This window comes from Nomia melanderi, chromosome 9, assembly GCF_051020985.1.
Source record: "Nomia melanderi isolate GNS246 chromosome 9, iyNomMela1, whole genome shotgun sequence".
Classification (NCBI taxonomy): domain Eukaryota; kingdom Metazoa; phylum Arthropoda; class Insecta; order Hymenoptera; family Halictidae; genus Nomia; species Nomia melanderi.
Window position 1 is genome coordinate 4,902,084 of NC_135007.1, and position 21,266 is coordinate 4,923,349.

Below are 21,266 nucleotides of genomic sequence, written 5' to 3' on the forward strand. Positions count from 1 at the left end.
ATATATATATATATATATATATATATATATATATATATATTGTATCATAATATTTGTATTATATTTTTCGTCGTTTGTTCATCATCTTTACAATATTAACGACATTGAATTTTAAAAATTTCGTTGTTTATGTTTGAACTCTGCACTATTAAAGATATGTAAAATCAAAAAGCTACTTCCACGATTAGAATTGTCTAATGACAAAATGAATTTATAAATTTATTGTAAAACAGAGAATTATTATTTACTTTTGTTAAAAGATAATGTACTTGTATACACATCTGTATTCTAATTAGATTCTAATAACAACATTATTGCAACATGTATCTAGGTGAGTATCAATGATGATAAAACGTGATTCTAATTTTCATACTCTTTCTTGTGATTTTTATATCTTTAACACTAGGTTTACAGACGTTTATTGTGTAGCTTGTTCTATTGTTTCTAGAAAAATTGATATTCGTTCATTTAGCTCTTGAAAATCTTGAAAATTGAAAGATACAGAATGAAGATATAAACGCGTGTAATTACGCCAATCAAAATCACCGCGTTCCGCAAAACTATATAGTGTTAAGGCATAACAGATGTAAAGTTATACATCTTATTTGAATTATTGTTTATGTTACAGAAATTCTCGCCGTAAGATTGAGGCAAGGCACGAAAGGTCTCTTCTCGTTGCAGCCAAAAACCAGCAACTCTTCAACGAAACCGGAAACTGCGACCGCGTTGCCCCGGCTTCAAAGCCACCCGATCACTGAGAGAATCAGCAATTCCAGTTTGCAAGATCTTGATGAGACCAAGTTCACCGGCACAGTATTGGCGCAGTAGTTGGATAGAGTGAATTACGATGTAATCACTTGAATGCCTCTTCCCGGCGAACTATGTCTGACTACTGTTCTCCAGCAAAACTTCTCCGTTTCTATGCTTAATCTCTCAACCGTCACCTGCAGAACTGGAATTCAATTCTTCCTAGTGAAAAGACGTTCTAAGTATATTACAGTGGAACCTCGATTATTCAATCCTTGATTATCCGAACTCTCAATTATTCCAACAAGTGATACATTAATTTTCATTTGTTTTACTAATAAATTGTCCGAAGAATTTGACTATCCGGACCATCCTGTTCCAATTAGTTCGGATAATTGAGGTTCTACAGTATACTGTCCTCACAGCAAGCCACGAAGCCCGACCGCCAAACAATTGTAATATGATACGTTGTTCAATGGTGGTAGATATCGGTAAGACAATATTAATGCAAGGATAAAACTTTTTTATAAGGGTCTCTTTTGTAAATGAAACTTTTGTTAACACATTTGTGAGATTTTTCTGATTAAAACAAGACCAGACATGGCACACTTTTAATCACAATTTACTAAAAGAAAATAAATTATTATAATTTATTAAATAAGCAAATATATTCCAACATATATCTTGTTCGTCTTCGTTTTAATCACAGAAACCTCACAATTTAATTGATAAAAGTTTCAGCCAATAAAAGTGAAAAATAAGAAAGTTTAACGTTGCATTGTGTCCCCTCATTCATCTGTTTATTTTGATCGTTCCGAAGTTCCGATCTCTTGTTCTTTCATTCGCCCCATCTTTTTCTACAAGAAGACAAACAGAGGAGCCCGACTCGGATCTTATGACTTGGAATAAACACCACTGCGCGATTAGTGCCCGATTGCAGTCCCGACTATCGGGTATTAATCGCGAGAATACTGTACCGCCCGTTGCAGCAGACCTGGCACTCGTAACGTCATAGGAAGGGAGACAGTCGCATCGAGAAATCCAATTCTGAGTTCGGAAACAGTTCTTAGCGCTCTCAATCAAATTAACAGATTAGTATGCGTGAGCATCTCAGTGAATCATATGCCGGAATCGAAAATCTGTGTGTGCAAGGCGTGCGTCTTCGAATCTGGCCATTCAGACAAGAGTGCCAGGTTCGTTGCAATAGACGGTACTGTACTCATACTATGTATCCCTTCCTCTGTTTTTCTTTCTTTTTCGATGGAAGAAGGAACCTGTAACGAATTTTTCTAATTTAAGTCGCGAAATTTGCGCAAACATCGATGTAAATAGTCCTATTTAATAGTAGCGATAAGTGTGAACACGTAACATTATGGTGCATTTAACGAATTTCAAGTGACTTGCTTCTTCTCTCGAGGATTGACAATAAATGTGCTACTGTTCATAATTATTCGATCGATTCGTATGTATGTATTATACCATTTTCATCTTAAAATGGTTTACTTTCAACAATAATTCGACTGAGTACCGATTGAAGTTAACGTCAGTGTTTGAATAAAATATTAAGATGTATGTTACTTGCTCCTTCTTGCGAAACGGCTAATATGTTGACTGGTAATATTCATACGTTTAATATTTGTTATTATCAATATAATGATTCACGTGCTGATTCAGGAATTTAATGTTTAAATCATTATGCTGGTACTAATTACGTGCAAGGAACTGTGAAAATAAGGCAATTTGCGCACGGAAATGCATTACAAATGACAGGATACGATTATAACTATAGAAAAATAACGCAGTAAGATATATACACATAACATCACTTGTCACTTCATTTCGCCACAGTACTAAATTAAAATTACTATTCTTTACCAATTCTTTCCTCACAAGAACTATATCATAATAATGTGATTAAATAAATACTAAGTCCTTTTTATTTAGTTGAAATAATAAGGGTTCTAATAGTTTTTAAACAAGTGCATTTGCTTTTGAGTTTGTAAAAAATATTATTGATAAATGACAAGTATTACTGAAAATAATATAACCGTCAAAGTGTTAAAATTGGAAAAGGACTAATTTTATGATATCGTAGACTACGTAGTTGCTAGAATTTAAGAAAATAAATACGTGGTGATAATCAGCAGCTGAATATGTTCCAATAAATATGTTAATATGTTCGAATAGTTACGAACACTTAGCACTATACCAGTTGTAATAACGCGCAATCCTTGCCAGCGGAAGCATTTTAGTTTAATTGTTCATTGCATTTTCAGTCATCGGTTCCATTGAAAACAGTCGAATTTAATTTGATTTAGGAAAATCAAATTAAAACGATGGCGTCAATCAAGAAATAGCGATTAAGACTTTACATTAAAAGAACTCTCAGTTCTGAATAGATTTGACAGTACTATCAGAAATATCAACAATGAAAATGACAGTTTAAGCATATACATATTCCTTTTACAATGATCGACAAAGAAAGTACTTACCTTATACAGGGTGTTTCATAAAGTGTAATCATAATTATATAAACAAAAGCGGCCCGTAAAAATAACGGAGGCTTGTATAAAGAAATGCTTCATTATGCGATCACAAACGAAAATGCTGAGTGTCCAATGAATACATGATTGAATTCACTGCATTTAGAATTTGTCATACACGAACATTATCATTAAAGCGATTCTTACAACTGCGCTTCTTAATAAAACAGCGTCTACTGAAAATTTCCAACGAACTTTTTGCCAAGAACGTTTAAACCAGGAGTGTCCAACCTTTTAGATTCCCTAGGACTCAGTGGAAGAAGAGTTGTTACAAATCGCATATAAATTAACCCTTAGTAATTGACAATTTTCTATTAACTTTTTGCAGATGAGACTGTCTTAACCAGATAGCTGTTGCGACCCCTTTGAAAAGTATATACCTTATTATAGTATGTTTACGTGTTCATGTCTACAAATCATTTTTTCAAAAATTTCCATTGAAGTAATGTATACCTACAAAATTAGTTGTTCCAAAAATGTATATTTCCTTAACCAGTTAGCTGTTTTTGGACGAGTATACTCGTCATAACAAAAAACTTTGCCATTTCTTCATGATGAGTATGTTTGTCAAAACCAGCTAACTGGTGAAACTTCTAACATTCCTTTTCATGAAAATCTAAATTATGCTTCAAAGTATTAAACACTGAAAGAAAAGGAACCACATGCTAGTCTTTCGTTAGTTGAATAATTAAATTATTCATTTGTAGCAAAGGGTTAATAACATGTTTAACTTGTATTTGTAGTATTGTTAAGCTTATGATTCTTTGTGGAACCGCATTTACAACCGTCTTGAACCGCGAGTTGGGCAAGCTTGGTTTAAACAATAAATGTGCATTGTAAAGTGACGAATTAGGAAACACATCTCGGTACGTGAATGTTTTTTATGATTTCCACATGTAAAAAGCATATTCGAGGAAACGTCTCGTGTGTGACGAGATCAACCGGCAACAGAAGAGATCATTCAAGAAACATTTTCTCGTGAACATATATTTATTTTTATACTTGCGACATATAGCTCCACCTTCACCGTTCGTTTGTCGAATCGAACAGATCTAGCGTAACATTTGTATCATTATGATAACATGTAGAAGATGTGCGAGTGTCGTGTGAAAAATAATAAAAAAAGAAGGGATCGATGGTGTTAGTTTTTTATTAGAAAGTTCCTTGGAAAATTTGTGTATCGCGTGTATCATGTCATGTTATAATGTCGAGGAATTCCGTTTTCAGAAGTCGGTCTTGGGTCGTTTAGCGAGGTATGCCTTGATGTTGGGCAGCGCCTTCACTTTCTCGGTCAGCTTCTTCAGTTCAGGGTGGTCCTTGTTGAAGTCGTGGCCTACATAAGCGGATAGGAATTCTGTGTACGCGGTGTATAGGAGGTCTGCCCAGGTCAACTGAAAAAGAAATGATAATTGAACTTTATGCAAACTTCAAATTTTTCGGAACAATTTAAAGAAACAAAGATTAACCTTTTAGCTACGGTAAGATTAGCAGCGAAGCTACATGTCTGTACGGCAAAGTTTGACGCGGTTTGCATATCACAAATGTAACACTGGGATTTGAAACCGATAGAATTTTCCATTGTGCAATTACGTTAGATTAGACTGTAATGTGCACAACCATCGATGGCAGAGTAAGAATTGTGCCATATCGTTAAAAAAAATGATATACACGATAGTCACTATAGTGACATACAGTAGCTAAGAAGTTAACTGAAAGGAGAAACTAATTTAAAGAATTTTTGGTAAATCGAAGGTACAGTAACAGCATTCTAAAATACTATGAAAATTTCTCAATTTTATATTCTATGTATTTATATTTGTCATAAATGCATAAAGACTGTAAGTCTGATCCTAATTATGGAAACTGTTTCACTTACTTTTCTATGTAACCGAATTTGAAAGGTTATTAACTATACCAATATCGTAAATGAGCTAATATATGTGAATTTTTATTCTAAAAGAAACAAAATGAACTTATCATTATTTCGTACTAAAATTTAAAATTTGTATAATAAAAGTTGTTAATAACATTAATAAAAATTGTGAAATCCAAATTAATATGTTTGATTAATTATAAAGACAATCAATTGTGGTGAACAATACTGAGAATTTTAAAGAAAAACACAGTTTTATTTTTATAATAAAACATTCGAATAAATAGTAAATTGCAAGCAAGATGGACTAATCTTCTATCATCCAAAGTTAAAGTTCTAAATTTGATGGATTATGTTTTCAAAAGATTTTTCTGTTATATGTATACATTTTATTGATAATCTTTTAGAAAACTCAATTTCAATTAGTGAACTTTCAAAAATCATAAAAGGATGAACGGAAGGCACAGTTAGAGTGCTTAAATTATTCTTTTAACTTCATGAATCTCAATTGTTGGGGTGCAAATATGGTAATAGAAGGTCACAAGTGATATAGAAATTAGTTTATAGCCGGAAACTCTCTTCTGTCGATCATTATGACGTGTTCCATATAAATTAGCTTTTATCAAGTTAAGTTAGTAACACTAAGAGTGTGAAAACAGCCGGTATTCAAATTTATAACTGAAACTAAGTATTTAATTATCCATTATTGACATGTTTTATACAACAATAACCATTAAAACGTCCTTTGATTTAACGAATGTAAAGATCGGAAATATTCATAATACTATGTATGATTTTTTAACATAACAAATCTATAGTAACTACGTAACGATTTTCACACAAAAGTTTTAATTTTTGTAACAATGCCATTAGCGTACCAATTTATTTTATTTCCATATTAATCATTTCCTACACGTATTTTGTAATGATTGTAACGAGTTAATGTCATTCTTCTGCATATCGTAATTCTAACTTCGTGACAACTATATTTAACTTATATAACAGTTACCTTTCCATTAACGAAGTGTCCATTATTCTTCTTCACTTGTTCATTAAGCTGGTCAAGGTAGGCGGGGTATTTTTGCCAAGCAGTCTCTTTGAGTTTTTCTTTCAGGGCGGGGTCTTTTTCCCAGTAATATTGCGTAAGTGCTATAAAAATGATTACCAAATATATACAACATGCAATCTCTAATAATTTTGTCAAAGTATACTTTTTTACAAGAATGGAACCAATTACTGTCATGGCCTCATTTAATAAAAATGTCTCATTGAATAAACATCCACAATCTATGAATACTAATTTCTACTTCTAATTCCTGATGATACATGAAAAACAAATCTGCAATAATTTGCAGTATTTATTATTTTTCTCTGAAATTTATTTGTAACATTGACCAATATATCAATTTCCTTTCTGTATAATAATTGAAATGCTACCGTATTCTACGAGATTAAATTATCTTGAATTAAATTATCAGCTCCAGAAGTGTTAAAGGAAAACGATGTAAATGGTAAATATAATATAAACACGTACGTTGTCTCAAATCTTCAATGGTATCTGCGGCGACATCGGCCAAGTAAGCTTCGTAATCATCTGAACCGTAGAGGTTGTTTTGTCTAGCGAGGAGACGAATAATCGCCTTCGATTGAGTGTAAGGCTTTCCGTCGACTTCCAAAATGGGTAAGACGCCCGTTGGTGTTTCTGTAAACATGTTTTCCTCTTTGCTGTGTCTTTACATAACGAGCGGTTTATTAGGTACTAACAAACGATGCGAACGTAATGATAACTATTGGAAACAAATTTTTTAACCGTTAGTTGATTGAATTATTGAAAAATAGTTATTTTATTTCAGATGTAAAATACTTACAATACTTTTTACATTTTTTAAAAATATATTATCAATATTTCATATAACACGGCTAAATAGACATTTACTATGAAAAATAATGTTGATTCGATTTCCTTAAAAAGTAATGTAAAAAATTGATCTAGGATTTATATTTACATTGAAATTGAATAATGGATTTTTTACATGTGGGCCATAAAATAAGAGATTATTAATCGAGAAACTACTTAGCTCTACTTACTAGGTTTAAGTGCAGGCCATTCTTCAAAGGCAATCCTGTTGTCTTCAAAAGGGATACCAGCTTGCGCCAACAAAAACCTAATGGGCTCACCAAGGCCGGTGAAGTTGAAGTATGTCACCTTGTAGGTAGGCATAATCTGTATTCAATAGTAATTTAATAAGTACAATTATTTCTTGTAATATTCTCTAACTAATAATTTATAAAGTACAGTTAGATTAAAAAAGTAATAAAAACTATTTTTATCTTCCTACACTTTTAACTTTAAACTAAATCTCTTAATTGTTTATGATCTAAGTACATATTTACTCCTTTGAAGTATATTTTATATTATTTTGTAATTAAATTTCGCTACAATTATCATTTGCATCATTTTTAATCTAATTAAAATTATTACTTTAAAACATCATCGTATATACTTTCATCAATAAGAGTTATTATTACTTATATATAAAGAGGATCATTTTATTTTGTAAAAAGTTGTACGCAAAAATCATGTCATTAAAGTGAATAGCAAATATAATTTTTAAACTTAATTTGGAACTAACATCATACACAATATGATTTCTTAAAATACATAACGAGTACCGGAAGGTGAAAAAATCGGAAACAATGTAATCTTTTTTTAAATTACACATAGAATGACTTATGCGGTTTCTCTTAAACCCAACCATAAAACCAATAACGCCGCAACCGGTTACTCAACGCGCGAGCAATATTCCAACGGGAAGATGAATCGTCTGTTTGAATGATCAGCGAAGCTTTAATCAGTTATATAACCATGGGTAATGCTACAGTCTAGTACATTCTGGAAGATATATACATATATCTGAGTATTTGCAGACCAATGTTAGTAAGTGTACTGCTAACAGTTGTGACATTGGAGGTAATTGAATACAGAGTTACCATAATGTCCTTGAGAGAAACTATCCCTACATACTTCAATCTATTGCGCTCTAGTGGCTACTGATCTCAATTCTGTGGTATTGATGTTGAAAACAGAAATAGCGATATAAAAGAAGAACAAATGAAAAATAAGATGAATATTTTTATAATAAATATTTAAATATCTTGTTTATGAATGTCGATTTTCCAGATTACTTGAAAGGAAGAGAGGAAATAAGTAAACATTATCTATCCATCCATCTACTTGAACGTTCTAACTTATGAAAAATAAAATTACTGTTTCGTCGTGTCTATCTATAAATCGCGAACTTAGATTGCAAAAGAAGTTAATGTAGGACATAAAGCCTCTAACGAGATTCTGGGATTACAAATTCAAGAAAATAAACAAAAATGCAAGACTCAGCTTCTATTTCCCTGGAAAAATTCTGTTGATACTGGAGAAATTTCTATCAAGTTTGGTAATTAAAATAAGACTGATGTATATTACATTTTTAATGAATTACTGTATGAAGTTGGTGGATAATTTTATTCACAATGAATTTTATAGTTCAAATAAAATATTTAAGTAAAATAAAAATAAAAAATAAAATAGAATGATAAATAATTACAAACTTTACAATACAATTTCGTAGACTGTAGATAACTGGTTCCGTTTATGTATTCAGTAAATTTCGGGTAGAACAGTAACTTATTAATTATTAGTTATTATTATTCATTATTATAGTATTAACGACAACTAACTTTCTTTTTTCCAAGTTATTGTTTGCTTTTTTAAACAGATTATCAAATTTTCCGGTTTAATTGTAAAGCACACGATTTATTATACAGAAAATTGAATCTTTTTAAAAAAAATCATTTGTGAAAGTAGACAAAACACTTTCATGCACACCAATTCAAGATATAGTTTTTAAAACTTCAAAAACACTTACGTCAATTTTAGCGAGGAACTCTAAATAGACAATCAAATTCAACGAACTATCGTGGACTAACTGATCCTGCGTACCGCTAGCCAGCCGTTTTAAACATTGCATACACTATCTCTCATCCCCACCATTTTCATTGAATCGTGATTCATGAAAAACGTGTTGCCTGCAACATACACAGTAACATATGATAAAAATAATGTTCATTTATTTTACAGCACCTTCATTGATAAGAATATCATTTCTTTATATAAGATAATTTAGAAATATTATTTTAATGAAAGAAGAAAGAATTGTAAGGCAAAGAGAAATTTTTAATATTTATTAATAGTGTCTTCAAGTTTCCATGTATTTCATGATTAAAAAAATTAATAATCAAAGAATATTTCTTATTTGGGACATAACAACAAAAATGATCCGTATAATGAATTATTTAAGATGGAAACCTATAAGTTTTAGAAAGTACGATCGTTTAGTGCATTTTATAAAACAACAGGATAAAGAGGAAAACATAAGAGAAAACCTTTCGTAACTACTTTTCAACAATATATCAGTGAAATATTTGTATTCGGAATTAGACCTCCTATTCTACATGTAAACAAATGTTTAAACAATTTCATTGAACTCCTAATAATTTTAGACATTCCAACAAAAACCTTAAAATTTGTTAATTAAATTGTTATAGAGAGCATGATAGTGCAACAGATTATCAAAAAGTTGCAAGTCATTGTAGATCTGGTGCAAAGGATTATCAAAAAGTTGCAAGTCATTGTAGACCTGGCATGGCCGTGAGCAGATATAACTTTTAGTTCAGGGCGTGACTCGTTTGGTGATGCATTCTATTTTGAAATTTTCACTATTTCAGTTTCAAAAATTGCTATTTAGCGAGTATGATTGTTTAAGCATATGTAATTATTGAATTGAATAATATTATAATCATATAATAATCTACTTGTATAATACATATTTATTTTATTATTTCAGTATAATAATTTAATTTATATCATATGTATCACAAAATTACGGCTCAAAGTTAGTAAAGGTGTATAGGTTTTCTATATAGAAAGATGTTTTTTAAATCATATATTATTGTGCGATTAAATTAGAACATAATGCAAGTCATTTGGACTTATCAATACTTTACTGTAGCAAATTCGGTAATGATCCGATCGATAAAAGAATATCTACATAGAATTAATCAGTATTATACTTACGTCCACAAGACTTGAAAAATTGTTTAGTCATATAACCACATACTATCTCTGATTATATATTATTTTAAAAGAAATTTTGTAATTACTGGAATAATCGTTTTAACTGTTCAAGAAAATACGGTGCAATAATAAAGCTTATGGTAATAGATGGTATTTTTATGAATATACAATATTAAAAATATGGATTTATCTGTAACATTTTTAGTGCGATTATCATTCTGGTATTCACTTTTAATTTAATATTATGCAATAATAACATTTAAGAAGTACAATGATATTTTGGTACATATTGTTTTCCAATTAATTTTTAAATGAGAATGAATTAAATAATTTCGAAATTACTAGAAAATGATTTACGGAGATTCAAATTAACTCTTTGATGGTGTTTAATTTAATAAAATGTTTTATTTAAATCCAGCATTTAGTATAATATGATGCTTTAACTAAACCAAAATATTTTATGTATAACATATATAACGTATTACACATTCTTCAAATCTATTATATAATAGATTCATATTAATATTTTACACAAATCTGATTTCTATTTAATATAATCAAATAATCTACCAAACTTAACTGCATTATGACGTTACATTGGAACAAATAAGACGAATGTTCAAAGATTTGATGCATGATTACACATATCAAGGGTTATTGCTTACATTCTTAAATATCCATCAAATTTACGCCCCTATAGTTACGATTATTTAACGATTACGAATACAAATTTTTCCATACAGGAGTTAATAAAGTGGAATTGTTATTTTTTCTGCTCATATCATACAATAGCGGCTTTGATTCAAACAGAATCTGACATTTGTCGCTATTGTTACTATATACATAGTCACGTATGTATGATTTCTATGTTTGTACATCGAAGAAGATCTACGCGGCGGTACTGCAAAGATGCTACGTCCATTTAATTCATTCTGCACATAGCGTGAAGAAATCTGTTCTCTTCTTACATAAATGTATATAACTACAAAAGCTACAATGATCTACTCGTTCAATCATTTCCTCTACTAGTATTCCATAACTATCCTTTTCTAAAGAATGTACAGAATATAATGACCAAGTAATTAAAAAATCCTGAAGTAATAATTAAAAATAAATAATATAAATATTCGATATTTTCTCGTCGTACGAATTGTATCATTCACGAGCAATTTGTAAAAGATATTTTTAATCGATTGAAGTCAAGGTCGAAACATTTAAAAAAACTCGGTAACTCCGAGTGAGATGACCTGGTCTCGTTTACGAATGTAATTGTTAAATATTTACATTTGCAATTGCATGTATGGTATACTAAACCTTGCACAGAGCCCTATTTAACTATTTTTCTTACATGTAGTCACTTTCATAAAATATATTTTCTTCTTGTTAGATATTAATCATATTTATGATATAAAAGTAATTATAATAAAGGTGAGCAATGTATCCTCGACTAACTTTATTTTTTCGCAATTTTCATTATAAAAAAAAGAACTTTCTATCATTGTTTTTAAAAAAATATTACGAATTGTCGTACATCCAAATACAAATAACATTACGTGATCTAAAAGTAATTCTTTAATGTAAATATATTACTTACATCAAAAATTATTGGCACGCCTATGGACCAACCCTCCGTGATATCAACAGGGTAACCGACCTCAAAAAGATAACTCGTCATTCTTTCGATAAGAAACTTGATTTTAAACGAGTATTTGTTAAAGTTGATTCAATATTAATTGAGGAATAAGATTAATAATAGATACGACAAGAAAGTTTCAAAATGTTTGACATTACTCTACTATAAAGACTATAATAATGATAATTTTCTATTCAATTATTGATATAAGTTATTGATAAATTCATAATAAGCATTTAAATATATAAAACATTTAAAATTATAAATATATAAAATTGTTATCGAAAGAATTATATTAAGACATGGAATGTAGAAGTTATTAGTAAGTTTCCGATTAATAAAATATTTGGTACCCAGTACTACGAAATTTGTATCGCTTTATATTTAAAATATTTTCTTATTTTTAAATTCGTTAGTACTTTCATGTTAAGTACATTGGATTCACGTCAATGTTATTTTGTTTATCATTTATCATTATGCTAAATATAGTTCAGAGAATAGTTTTCTTCTGGTTTCAAATAACAAAAAGTGTATTAGTTAGTAAAATTCTTTATTTCAATACAAAAGTATGGTATCATTTTAACAGTTTATATTCTCTAATCTCTTTATATGCTTATATATATAATACTAGTAGGTATGCAAAATAATAGTTATGCAAAGATCTTCATATATATCCAGTAATATAGGTATAACAAATATATGGAACATAGATTCAGATTATCATGTTCCATGAAATCCACCCACACAATGAGCGAGAAATGCTATATATTATTTACTTGGGAACCCAATTGGATTTCGGGGCTTTCTCATTCCAAGCTTTGATCGCAGGTACATTCAAGACCTTCTCTTTTAGTTGTTTCAAATTCTCGTATTTCTCGACAGTATCAGAATTCATCATAAAATCCAAATAGTCAAGAAGAGAAACAAAAGTTATATCAGCCCAGGTTAAAGCACCACCAACCAAATAGCCACCATTTTTCTGTACTTGAGCATCCAGACGCTCCAAAAAGTATGGTACTACCTCCTTGACATAAGGTAATTTTGCTGCTTTAGCAGTTTCATTTTGTTCATAATGATAAGATGCAATTTCTAAAAAATAAAATTATGGTTCACATAAAAATATTAATATAATTATTTTAATGTTATATGGGTCTAGTTATCAAGTCTTTATTAGTAACTTCATCAAATGAATAAAGGTTAATAGAATAAAAACAATAAGTGATCACTTACTTGCACGAAGATCATGAACAGTGTCGACAGCCATATCAATTTCAAGGGCCTCCCAATCGTCCTTTCCAGCAAGACCAAACTGTTTTGCTAAATAACGACTAATGGCTACAGACTGATGAACTTTTTTACCATCGATTTCAAGAACAGGAACTTGGCCAAATGGCATTTCTAAATGTATACAAAATAAGCAATTCTTTATTCCAAGTCACATATAAACTTTGCACATTTAGAAATGGCAGGTTTTATTTAAATCAAATAATTTTAAACAAAAATGTCTTAATAAAATAAAATATTTAATATCACAAAATAACATGAATTATTTTGCTATGAATATAATTATTCTCTGTAAAATATTATGATATCTTTAGAAGCATGTAATATTGTCTGCTTTGAACAATTACGCACGATTGAGACTCAATAGATAACATAGAGTTTATATGTTATCTCATTGTACCGCATCTCTATTAAGAATACAAAAGTGTGATTTGAATCTACAAATTTTAAAGTAAAATTTATGTTAACCTGGTTTAAGAGTGGGCCAATCCTTTCTATCAAAGCGGACATCCTCAAATTCGACACCACCATATGCCAGAAGCCATCTAATTGACTCAGCCAAACCTGTGACTGGGAAATAAGTGAGCTTGTATGTGGGCATTTTTCTATAACAAAAAAAATAAAATATATTTTTGCATAATTGACATTATACAAGTAGAGGTTACAATCACCCATATAAATTAAAATATTACAAATAAAAATAAATATAAAATATATAAATATATATATATGAAAAAACTATTAGCCTTAAGATTTGTAACTTTTCTATTCGAAGCAATTAACAAAAATACGTGTCGTTCTTCAAATAATTTACTTCTAATTCCAAATCGAAAAATCTGATTTGCTGTAGTATGCTAATGCTAATAGTTAATATTTAGTGTTAAATATCCAGTTTTGTTCATGCGCTAAGTTCTGTTATTATCTATACAGTAACGTTGTACTATTATATATTGCAACTTTTTAATTTCTGGACTGATCCTTGGAAATAATGCACGTAGCCGGTTGAAGTCGAATTATGCAAACCAAGCTTTACTAATGCACAGAATACAAAAAGTAAAACAGACTCATAATAACCATTAATTGATCGTTCAAACTGTATGAAACCGACAAAGAATATTAACGCACTTACATATTTTTAGTCAAATGAAAACGTTATCCGTCGTACAAACAAGGAAATTCCAACTAATAACGCAATAACTGAACGAGGTCGACGCTGCGAATTATATGTCCCCTCCTATTCTGATTCTATTTATTCTATTTATCGACGTCTCGATTATCGATAGTAGTAAAGTTAAAAGAATGAGTTCAATAACAGTAGATATAAATTATTTAATGAGGACGATTAAAGAATTTAGAATTTAGTAATTTAAGACACGAAACTAAATTGAAAAAAAGCGTAGGAATAAGTGTATGATTTCAATATTCGCAGGATCAATCTCTGGCGAGGTATAATCGAAATTTGTAGCCGCCAGAATTTAAAACGGGAAACAAAATATACAAATTAATTTAACATTCTAATAATGTATGATTTTATATGGAATATTGGTAACAAAAAAACTGGTTAATATCATTCATAACAATTAAAATAAAGATATAGGTTACAACATTTATTTTTTATAGTAATTGAATACTATAATTTTAACCAAATATACAAAAAATCACAAAAATACAGAGCGGGCTATAGGAAAGCAGTCCACCTTCAATTTCAATATCACTTATTATATCAGTGAGCTACTTTTCCGTGGCCCACCCTGTATAATATTAAACTTTATAATATAAATAATATTAAAACAAATGTTTGTATACAGAGCGAAAAACTGAAATAAGGAGTAGAATAGATTTAAGATAATCAAATTTCAAATTCTCCTTAAACTTTCATTACTTTAAAGTTGCATTTGCGTGCTATGAAGAGCAGAATGAAAGCACTTTATCTAAAATATATCAACTAAAAAATATACGAATGTAAAAGTAATCGATTGTCAATATTCGCTTCTGTTCGTTGTGGTTTGCTACTATTCGCGGCCCTGGCCATTGTTCAGTGCTGTTTGGTGATGCTTGACACTGTTCCCCGCTGTTTGTCATTCTTCGCCTTGTTCGGTGCTGTTTGTTATTCATCACTGCTGACTTCTACTAAACTTTTGTACTGAAAATTGCACAGACCTGCATAGTGATCATCAGATCCAATGCATCTCAAATATATTAATTATCTTTTGGTTTCAAATGAAAACAAATGTATCAGGTAATAAAATACTTTATTTCAATATAAATCAGTTTAACAGACTGTATTTTATAAATTCTATGTATGGTTATACATATAACTGTATAAGAGTCATCACAGAAATAGTAGTAATAAAAATTATAGAAAGATTTTCGTATTTGTCTGCGTAGATGTATAAAACATAGATATTAGAATCAGAATATCATTTTCTTTGAACTTTAACCAGGCATGAGCGTGAAACGCTATGCGTTGTTCAATTTAATTCCAAACAGATTTTGGAGCTTTCTCAGTCCAAGCTTTGATCGCAGGTACATTCAAGACCTTCTCTTTTAGTTGTTTCAAATTTTCGTATTTCTCAATAACATCAGACCCCATCATAAAGTCCAAATACTCAAGAAGGGAAACAAAGATTATGTCAGCTAAGGTTAATGCTCCACCAACAAAATAACCGCCATTCTTTTGTACTTGAGCATCCAGACGCTCCAAAAAGTATGGTACTACCTCCTTGACATAAGGTAATTTTGCTGCTTTAGCAGTTTCATTTTGTTCATAATGATAAGATGCAATTTCTAAAAAATAAAATTATGGTTCACATAAAAATATTAATATAATTATTTTAATGTTATATGGGTCTAGTTATCAAGTCTTTATTAGTAACTTCATCAAATGAATAAAGGTTAATAGAATAAAAACAATAAGTAATCACTTACTTGCACGAAGATCATGAACAGTGTCAATAACCATATCAATTTCAAGGGCCTCCCAATCGTCCTTTCCAGCAAGACCAACCTGTTTTGCTAAATAACGACTGATGGCTACCGACTGATGAACTGTTTTACCATCTATTTCAAGAATAGGAGCTTGGCCATATGGCATTTCTAAAAATACAGGAAATTAAAAATTCTTCATATAAAATCATTTATAAGTCTTTAGCGAATTTAGATGTAGCAAGTACTACTTTAGTCAAATACTTTAAAATGTAACTGATTTAAATGAGTAAGACAGTTAATCTCACAAAAGTACATGAATTTCTATGTTGTAGATACAACTGCTGTTTGGTAATTATAATATCTATATATTTAAAGACATAGAGCATTTCATACTTTGAAAAGTTATATTTGACTGATTCTTACTAGAAAATATGGAACATTCTTTGCTTAACAATTCCTGTTGCCATAGAGAAGTAAATAAAAATCATCATTGTAATCTGTAATAATACATCATATTGTATTCATGTATACTTAAAATGTTTTCATTATTTAATACGAAGGTAATCAAGAAGAAAATGAAATTCAAGAATAAAAACTAATTTATCTTTATATTTAGACTAAAATTTAATCTTACCAGGTTTAATACTAGGCCAATCATCATGAGTAAAGCGGATATCCTCAAATTCGATTCCACCATACGCAAAGAGCCACCTAATTGACTCACCCAAAGATGTGACTGGGAAATAAGTGAGCTTGTATGTGGGCATTTTTCTATAATACAGAAAATAAAGTATATTTATGCATAATTAATATTGCGCAAGTGAAAGTCATATGCACCACAAACATTAAAAAATTAAAATTATAAAGAAAATATAAAATGCATATATGAATAAAATTGTTGTCTTTGAGATTTTTATTTTTTACGTCAAAAAAATTAATAAAAATACATGTAATTCTTACAAAAATTTACTTTTAGTTTGTAGTTGAAAGGTTTGGGTGGCTGTAGTAAGATAATTCTATTTAATATTTAGCGCTAAGGATTAATTTTGTTCATGTGCTAAGTTCTATTATATTATCTATACAGTAATATCGCACTATTATTTCTAATTTGCGGACTGATCTTAAAAATGTTGTAGATTAGCCGGTTAGATTGAAAGCTGAATTTTCAAAATTATACATCATTAGTGTATAAAATACAACAGGTAAAAAAGGTTCATAATAAGCATTACTTAAACATTAAAAATATATGAAACCGATAAAGAATATTATCGTACTTACATTTCTTTTAGTCAAATAAAGATGTAAAACGGATGAACACTGCAGACTAACCGATGATTCCATAAATGAACGAGATAGACATTGCGAGGTTATATACTATATGTATCCCCTCTTATTTCTGGACTTAGTCTCTTCTATTGGTAGACATTTTAAGTCTCAGGATTTAACCTTGAGTTCAATAATTCTGACATTCATAACTTCCACAAAGAAAATAATTAACAAAATATCACAAAAATGAAATTTATTGACAGATATAAAGTATTTAATGATCATGATAATAAAAATTAATATTCAATGATTTAGGGTACCAGATTAAATTGTGAAAAGATGCGCATGTAGGTGTACGATTTCAATATTCGCGCGTTCGAGTTCTCGCGAGATCTAATCGAGATTTATAGCCGCCAAAATAAAAAATGGAAAACACAGAATATACGTATAAAATAAGTTAACATTGGAATAATATAACTTACGTTTATTGTCAAGCTCGCTTAATTATCTTGAAATGCCTTAAAGCTTTCGTATTAAATTCGTAGAATTTAAACCATCGTCATTTTGATTATTATTAACTTTGACCATGCCAAATACAATTTTCAAGAGAATTATCTTCTGGGTCTAAATGAAAACTATTCCATTAGTTAGTGAAATTCTTTATTTTAATATAAAAATATAATACGACTTTAATAGTCTATATTTTATAATTTCTATGTGTGGTTATACATATAATTCTATAGTCATAGTCATCACAGATGTATGAATAATAATAACTATGAGAAGTTGTTGATTTGTACCTACTTATGTAGATGTAGACAATATGTGGGGATTAGAACCAGAGTATCATTCTTTAGAAACTCTAATCGGACGATATATTTGTTAGTTAATTTAACCCCAAACAGATTTTGGTGCTTTCTCATTCCAAGCTTTGATTGCAGGCACATTCAATACCTTTTCTTTTAATTGTTTCAAATTCTCATACTTCTCAATAATATCAGACTTCATCATATGATTCAAATAATCAAGGATAGAAACAAAAGTTATATCAGCCCAGGTTAAAGCACCGCCGACGAAGTAACCACCATTCTTTTTTACTTGAGCATCCAAACGCTCCAAAAGGTATGGTACCACCTCTTTGACATAAACTAATTTTTCAGCCTTAGCGGCCTCATTTTTCTCGTAACTATAGAATGATATCTCTAAAAGAATAGAATTATGGCTCGTATAAAAACACTTGTAACTTAATCTACTTCTTACAGAACACATGTAATAATTAATAAAAAATAATGTGATTGGTCGCGATATTAAAATCGGAAATACTAATTATCTTTATTTATAACTTCATCGAATGAATGAAGTAGGCTTTAGTAGAATAAAACAAGTGAGTGATCACTTACTTGTACGAAGATCGTGAATAGTGTCAACAGCCATATCAATTTCTAGAGCCTCCCAATCATCTTTTCCAGCAAGACCGAACTGTTTTGCCAAATAACGACTGATAGCTGCAGACTGATGAACTTTTTTACCATCTATTTCAAGAACAGGAACTTGGCCGAATGGCGTTTCTAAACGTATAGAGAATGAGAAATTCTTTATTCAAAATCACTTATACATCTAGTACATTGGACAGCGATAAGTTTTACTTGAATCAAATAATTTTAAACGAAATTAATTTTTAAAAATAAGATACATGAATTCATAGAGTAACATAAATTTCTTTATTGTGAACACAATTAGTTTTTGAAAAATTATTTATAACATGTATCAAATATTCTTCCGCAAAGAATCTCTTCCGGATTAACATGTAATTTTTCTGTCTGTATACACTTGACTAGTACAACAACCCTCGTCGTAGTAGTCATTGGCGGTGAGCCGCTGAACGAATCGGTTTCATGTCTACAGGTATCTTCTATAAGGTGTCCCAAGAAAAATCGATTATTGTAGTTTTAATCGCCTAACGTCATGAATTCGCACTAAAAAGTTTGGTAGCGATTATGAAGTAGAACCGTGGGCGGAGAGGGGTCTTGCCCCTTTATCTTCTCCTTCGCCGCAGAAGGACTGGTCGCATTAATACTAATCTCTGTTATTTACACGAAACTCATTTATATGTATGGTAAGATACTGATTTTAAGCGAAATATCGTATAGATATGTACTCAGGCCGATGTTGCTGTTACGTCACTGATAGACGGTAAAAACGATTCTAACAACGACGATCGTTGTTTAGTCACGTTTGCATAGACAGAATTTATGTATTATGCGACAGTTTTACATTAATACTTCGAAAACTGTTAAATATCCGAAAGTAAAATTGTATATTTAAAGTCTTTCCCTCAACTTCTACGATTCCTCAAAACTTAATGCCGATCGGTGAGACGTGTTTTTCATGCTATTGACATATTTATTAAAAACATAAAAGTATTTTGATCGTTTAAGACAGAGAAAAATGAAATTTAAGAACAATGACTCATCTGTTTTTAAGTATAGATTAAAATTTATTCTTACCAGGTTTAATACTAGGCCAGTCATCAACATTAAAGCGGATATCCTCAAATTCAATTCCACCGTATGCTAATAGCCACCTAATTGACTCACCCAAAGCTGAGACTGGGAAATAACTAAGCTTGTATGTGGGCATTTTTCTATAATAGATTAAAAGATTAAAATTAAAAAAGAATATGAAATATTATTTTTAAAATCGTCGAGTTTTCAATTCGAAGAAATGAACTAAAATAAATGTATTAATTTTTTTAAAAAGTTTAGTTTCAGTTCGTAATCGAAAAATCTGTCTGTAATATGTCAATTCCAGTTAATATTCACTGTTATTAATCTATTTTCATTTATCAAGTTACAAGTCCATTATTATTTATACAGTAACATTATACTATTATTAATTATCAAATTTCGCAAAATTAAATATTTCGAGTTTTTGTTACATTACTTTTGTAATTCCTTAAACCCGGTTTTTTATATTCAATATTTAGATATTAATTTTACGCGAAACTTTTGAGTTTCCAGACTGATCTATAAGATTTATTTTTTGTAATTAGAAGCCGAATTATTCAAATTATGTATTATGAGCGCAAAAAATATGAAAAACTAAAGCATAATTATAATAAAAATGATTTGATCATTAAAAATATATGACGCCAATAAAAAGTATTAATATACTTACATTTATTTCGTTGCGCGACAACGTAACTCACACGATCACCAAGATTCCAACTGACAATTCTACTTGACAAGGTTGATGTAGCGAGGTTATATATCTCTTCCTATCTCCAACAATGAATTCTATTCTATTGGTCGGTGTTTTCAGAACGAGTAGTAGTGACGTTAAAAGTAGTTACACACACATGAACCTAGGTTTGACCTTGGGGTCAATAATACCGGTATTTTGTTCACCATTTTTACTAAGAAAATAATCACTAGGATACCATAAGGACGTAATTTACTGATATACATAGATTATTTAACGATCGTGATTAAAAAAACTGAATATTTTGTAATTTTTGATAGGATAATAAGAAAAGGAAAATTACATAAATAAGTATATGATTTCAAATCTGCGAGTTTAAGCTCTCGCGAGAAGAAATCGATATTTGTAGCCGCCAGGATGTAAAATGAAAAATACAAAGTAAATTCACATTAGAGTAATGTATGGTATTATATGGAATTCTGATAAAAAGATTACTTAATTCACAACTCCCGATTATTATGAATATTATTTATTATAATGAAAACAAAGATGTAGCTTATAATATTATTTATTTTTTATAGTAATTAAGTATTTATTTTAAGTGAAAAACTTAAAGAGGATGCAGAATACTTCTGATATAATAAATTTCTGATTATTTTGAAA

The 21,266-nt window shown here is 29.8% G+C and overlaps 5 protein-coding genes across 11 annotated transcripts in view; 1 reads left to right on the plus strand and 4 right to left on the minus strand.

The window, feature by feature from the left end:
* Nucleotides 1-4,427, plus strand: part of LOC116431294 (pyrokinin-1 receptor) — a 40,340-nt gene extending 35,913 nt beyond the window's left edge. The window contains exon 8 of one of the 2 annotated variants that reach the window (XR_012999403.1): nt 629-776. Coding sequence is in view for 1 of the 2 variants with exons in the window: in XM_076370780.1 (XP_076226895.1) it covers nt 629-828 (200 nt within the window). In the remaining variant the exon portion in view is untranslated. Of the gene's footprint in view, nt 1-628 lie in introns of both variants that reach the window. The other variant, XM_076370780.1, reaches the window with a different exon arrangement.
* On the minus strand, nt 4,262-14,507 carry LOC116431295 (uncharacterized). The gene is made up of 9 exons (XM_076370672.1): nt 14,338-14,507; nt 13,677-13,813; nt 13,155-13,322; nt 12,699-13,013; nt 7,797-7,948; nt 7,252-7,387; nt 6,698-6,865; nt 6,173-6,312; nt 4,262-4,681 (listed from the first exon to the last, which is right to left on the minus strand). The coding sequence occupies exons 2-9, from the start codon at nt 13,807-13,809 to the stop codon at nt 4,514-4,516; spliced, it is 1,380 nt and encodes a 459-aa protein (XP_076226787.1). The 5' UTR covers nt 13,810-13,813; nt 14,338-14,507; the 3' UTR covers nt 4,262-4,513.
* Nucleotides 14,508-15,443: 936 nt separating this feature from the next.
* LOC143174913 (glutathione S-transferase-like) lies at nt 15,444-17,565 on the minus strand. Its single transcript, XM_076370782.1, has 4 exons — nt 17,415-17,565; nt 16,771-16,907; nt 16,137-16,304; nt 15,444-15,995 (listed from the first exon to the last, which is right to left on the minus strand). The coding sequence occupies exons 2-4, from the start codon at nt 16,901-16,903 to the stop codon at nt 15,685-15,687; spliced, it is 612 nt and encodes a 203-aa protein (XP_076226897.1). The 5' UTR covers nt 16,904-16,907; nt 17,415-17,565; the 3' UTR covers nt 15,444-15,684.
* On the minus strand, nt 17,415-20,729 carry LOC116431257 (glutathione S-transferase-like). Of its 5 annotated transcripts, none has more exons than XR_012999406.1 (6): nt 20,580-20,729; nt 19,910-20,046; nt 18,803-18,970; nt 18,207-18,604; nt 17,885-18,037; nt 17,415-17,582 (listed from the first exon to the last, which is right to left on the minus strand). XR_012999406.1 is itself a non-coding variant. In XM_031986395.2 (4 exons), the coding sequence occupies exons 2-4, from the start codon at nt 20,040-20,042 to the stop codon at nt 18,294-18,296; spliced, it is 612 nt and encodes a 203-aa protein (XP_031842255.2). In that variant the 5' UTR covers nt 20,043-20,046; nt 20,580-20,729; the 3' UTR covers nt 18,046-18,293. The 5 variants fall into 5 exon arrangements, 1 of the variants encoding a protein (XP_031842255.2); XR_012999407.1 differs by having other exon boundaries at nt 17,415-17,611; XR_012999405.1 differs by having other exon boundaries at nt 17,415-18,026.
* LOC116431296 (glutathione S-transferase) overlaps nt 20,580-21,266 on the minus strand; it is a 30,748-nt gene continuing 30,061 nt past the window's right edge. Inside the window, exon 6 of one of the 2 annotated variants that reach the window (XM_076370781.1) lies at nt 20,580-20,777. The gene's annotated coding sequence lies outside the window, so the exon portion shown is untranslated. Of the gene's footprint in view, nt 20,818-21,266 lie in introns of both variants that reach the window. The other variant, XM_031986474.2, reaches the window with a different exon arrangement.

Excerpts from the sequence above, each read along its gene's own strand:
- LOC116431295 (XM_076370672.1), bottom strand. The coding sequence starts at position 13,809 with ATGCCCACATACAAGCTCACTTATTTCCCAGTCACAGGTTTGGCTGAG. Across the intron at positions 13,323-13,676 it reads TTGGCCCACTCTTAAACCAG|AAATGCCATTTGGCCAAGTT; the intron begins GTTAACATAAAT and ends GTATACATTTAG. Across the intron at positions 4,682-6,172 it reads GACACTTCGTTAATGGAAAG|TTGACCTGGGCAGACCTCCT; the intron begins GTAACTGTTATA and ends TTTCTTTTTCAG.
- LOC143174913 (XM_076370782.1), bottom strand. The coding sequence starts at position 16,903 with ATGCCCACATACAAGCTCACTTATTTCCCAGTCACATCTTTGGGTGAG. Across the intron at positions 16,305-16,770 it reads TTGGCCTAGTATTAAACCTG|AAATGCCATATGGCCAAGCT; the intron begins GTAAGATTAAAT and ends CTGTATTTTTAG. Across the intron at positions 15,996-16,136 it reads TGTTCATGATCTTCGTGCAA|AAATTGCATCTTATCATTAT; the intron begins GTAAGTGATTAC and ends TTTATTTTTTAG.
- LOC116431257 (XM_031986395.2), bottom strand. The coding sequence starts at position 20,042 with ATGCCCACATACAAGCTTAGTTATTTCCCAGTCTCAGCTTTGGGTGAG. Across the intron at positions 18,971-19,909 it reads CTGGCCTAGTATTAAACCTG|AAACGCCATTCGGCCAAGTT; the intron begins GTAAGAATAAAT and ends CTATACGTTTAG. Across the intron at positions 18,605-18,802 it reads TATTCACGATCTTCGTACAA|AGATATCATTCTATAGTTAC; the intron begins GTAAGTGATCAC and ends CTATTCTTTTAG.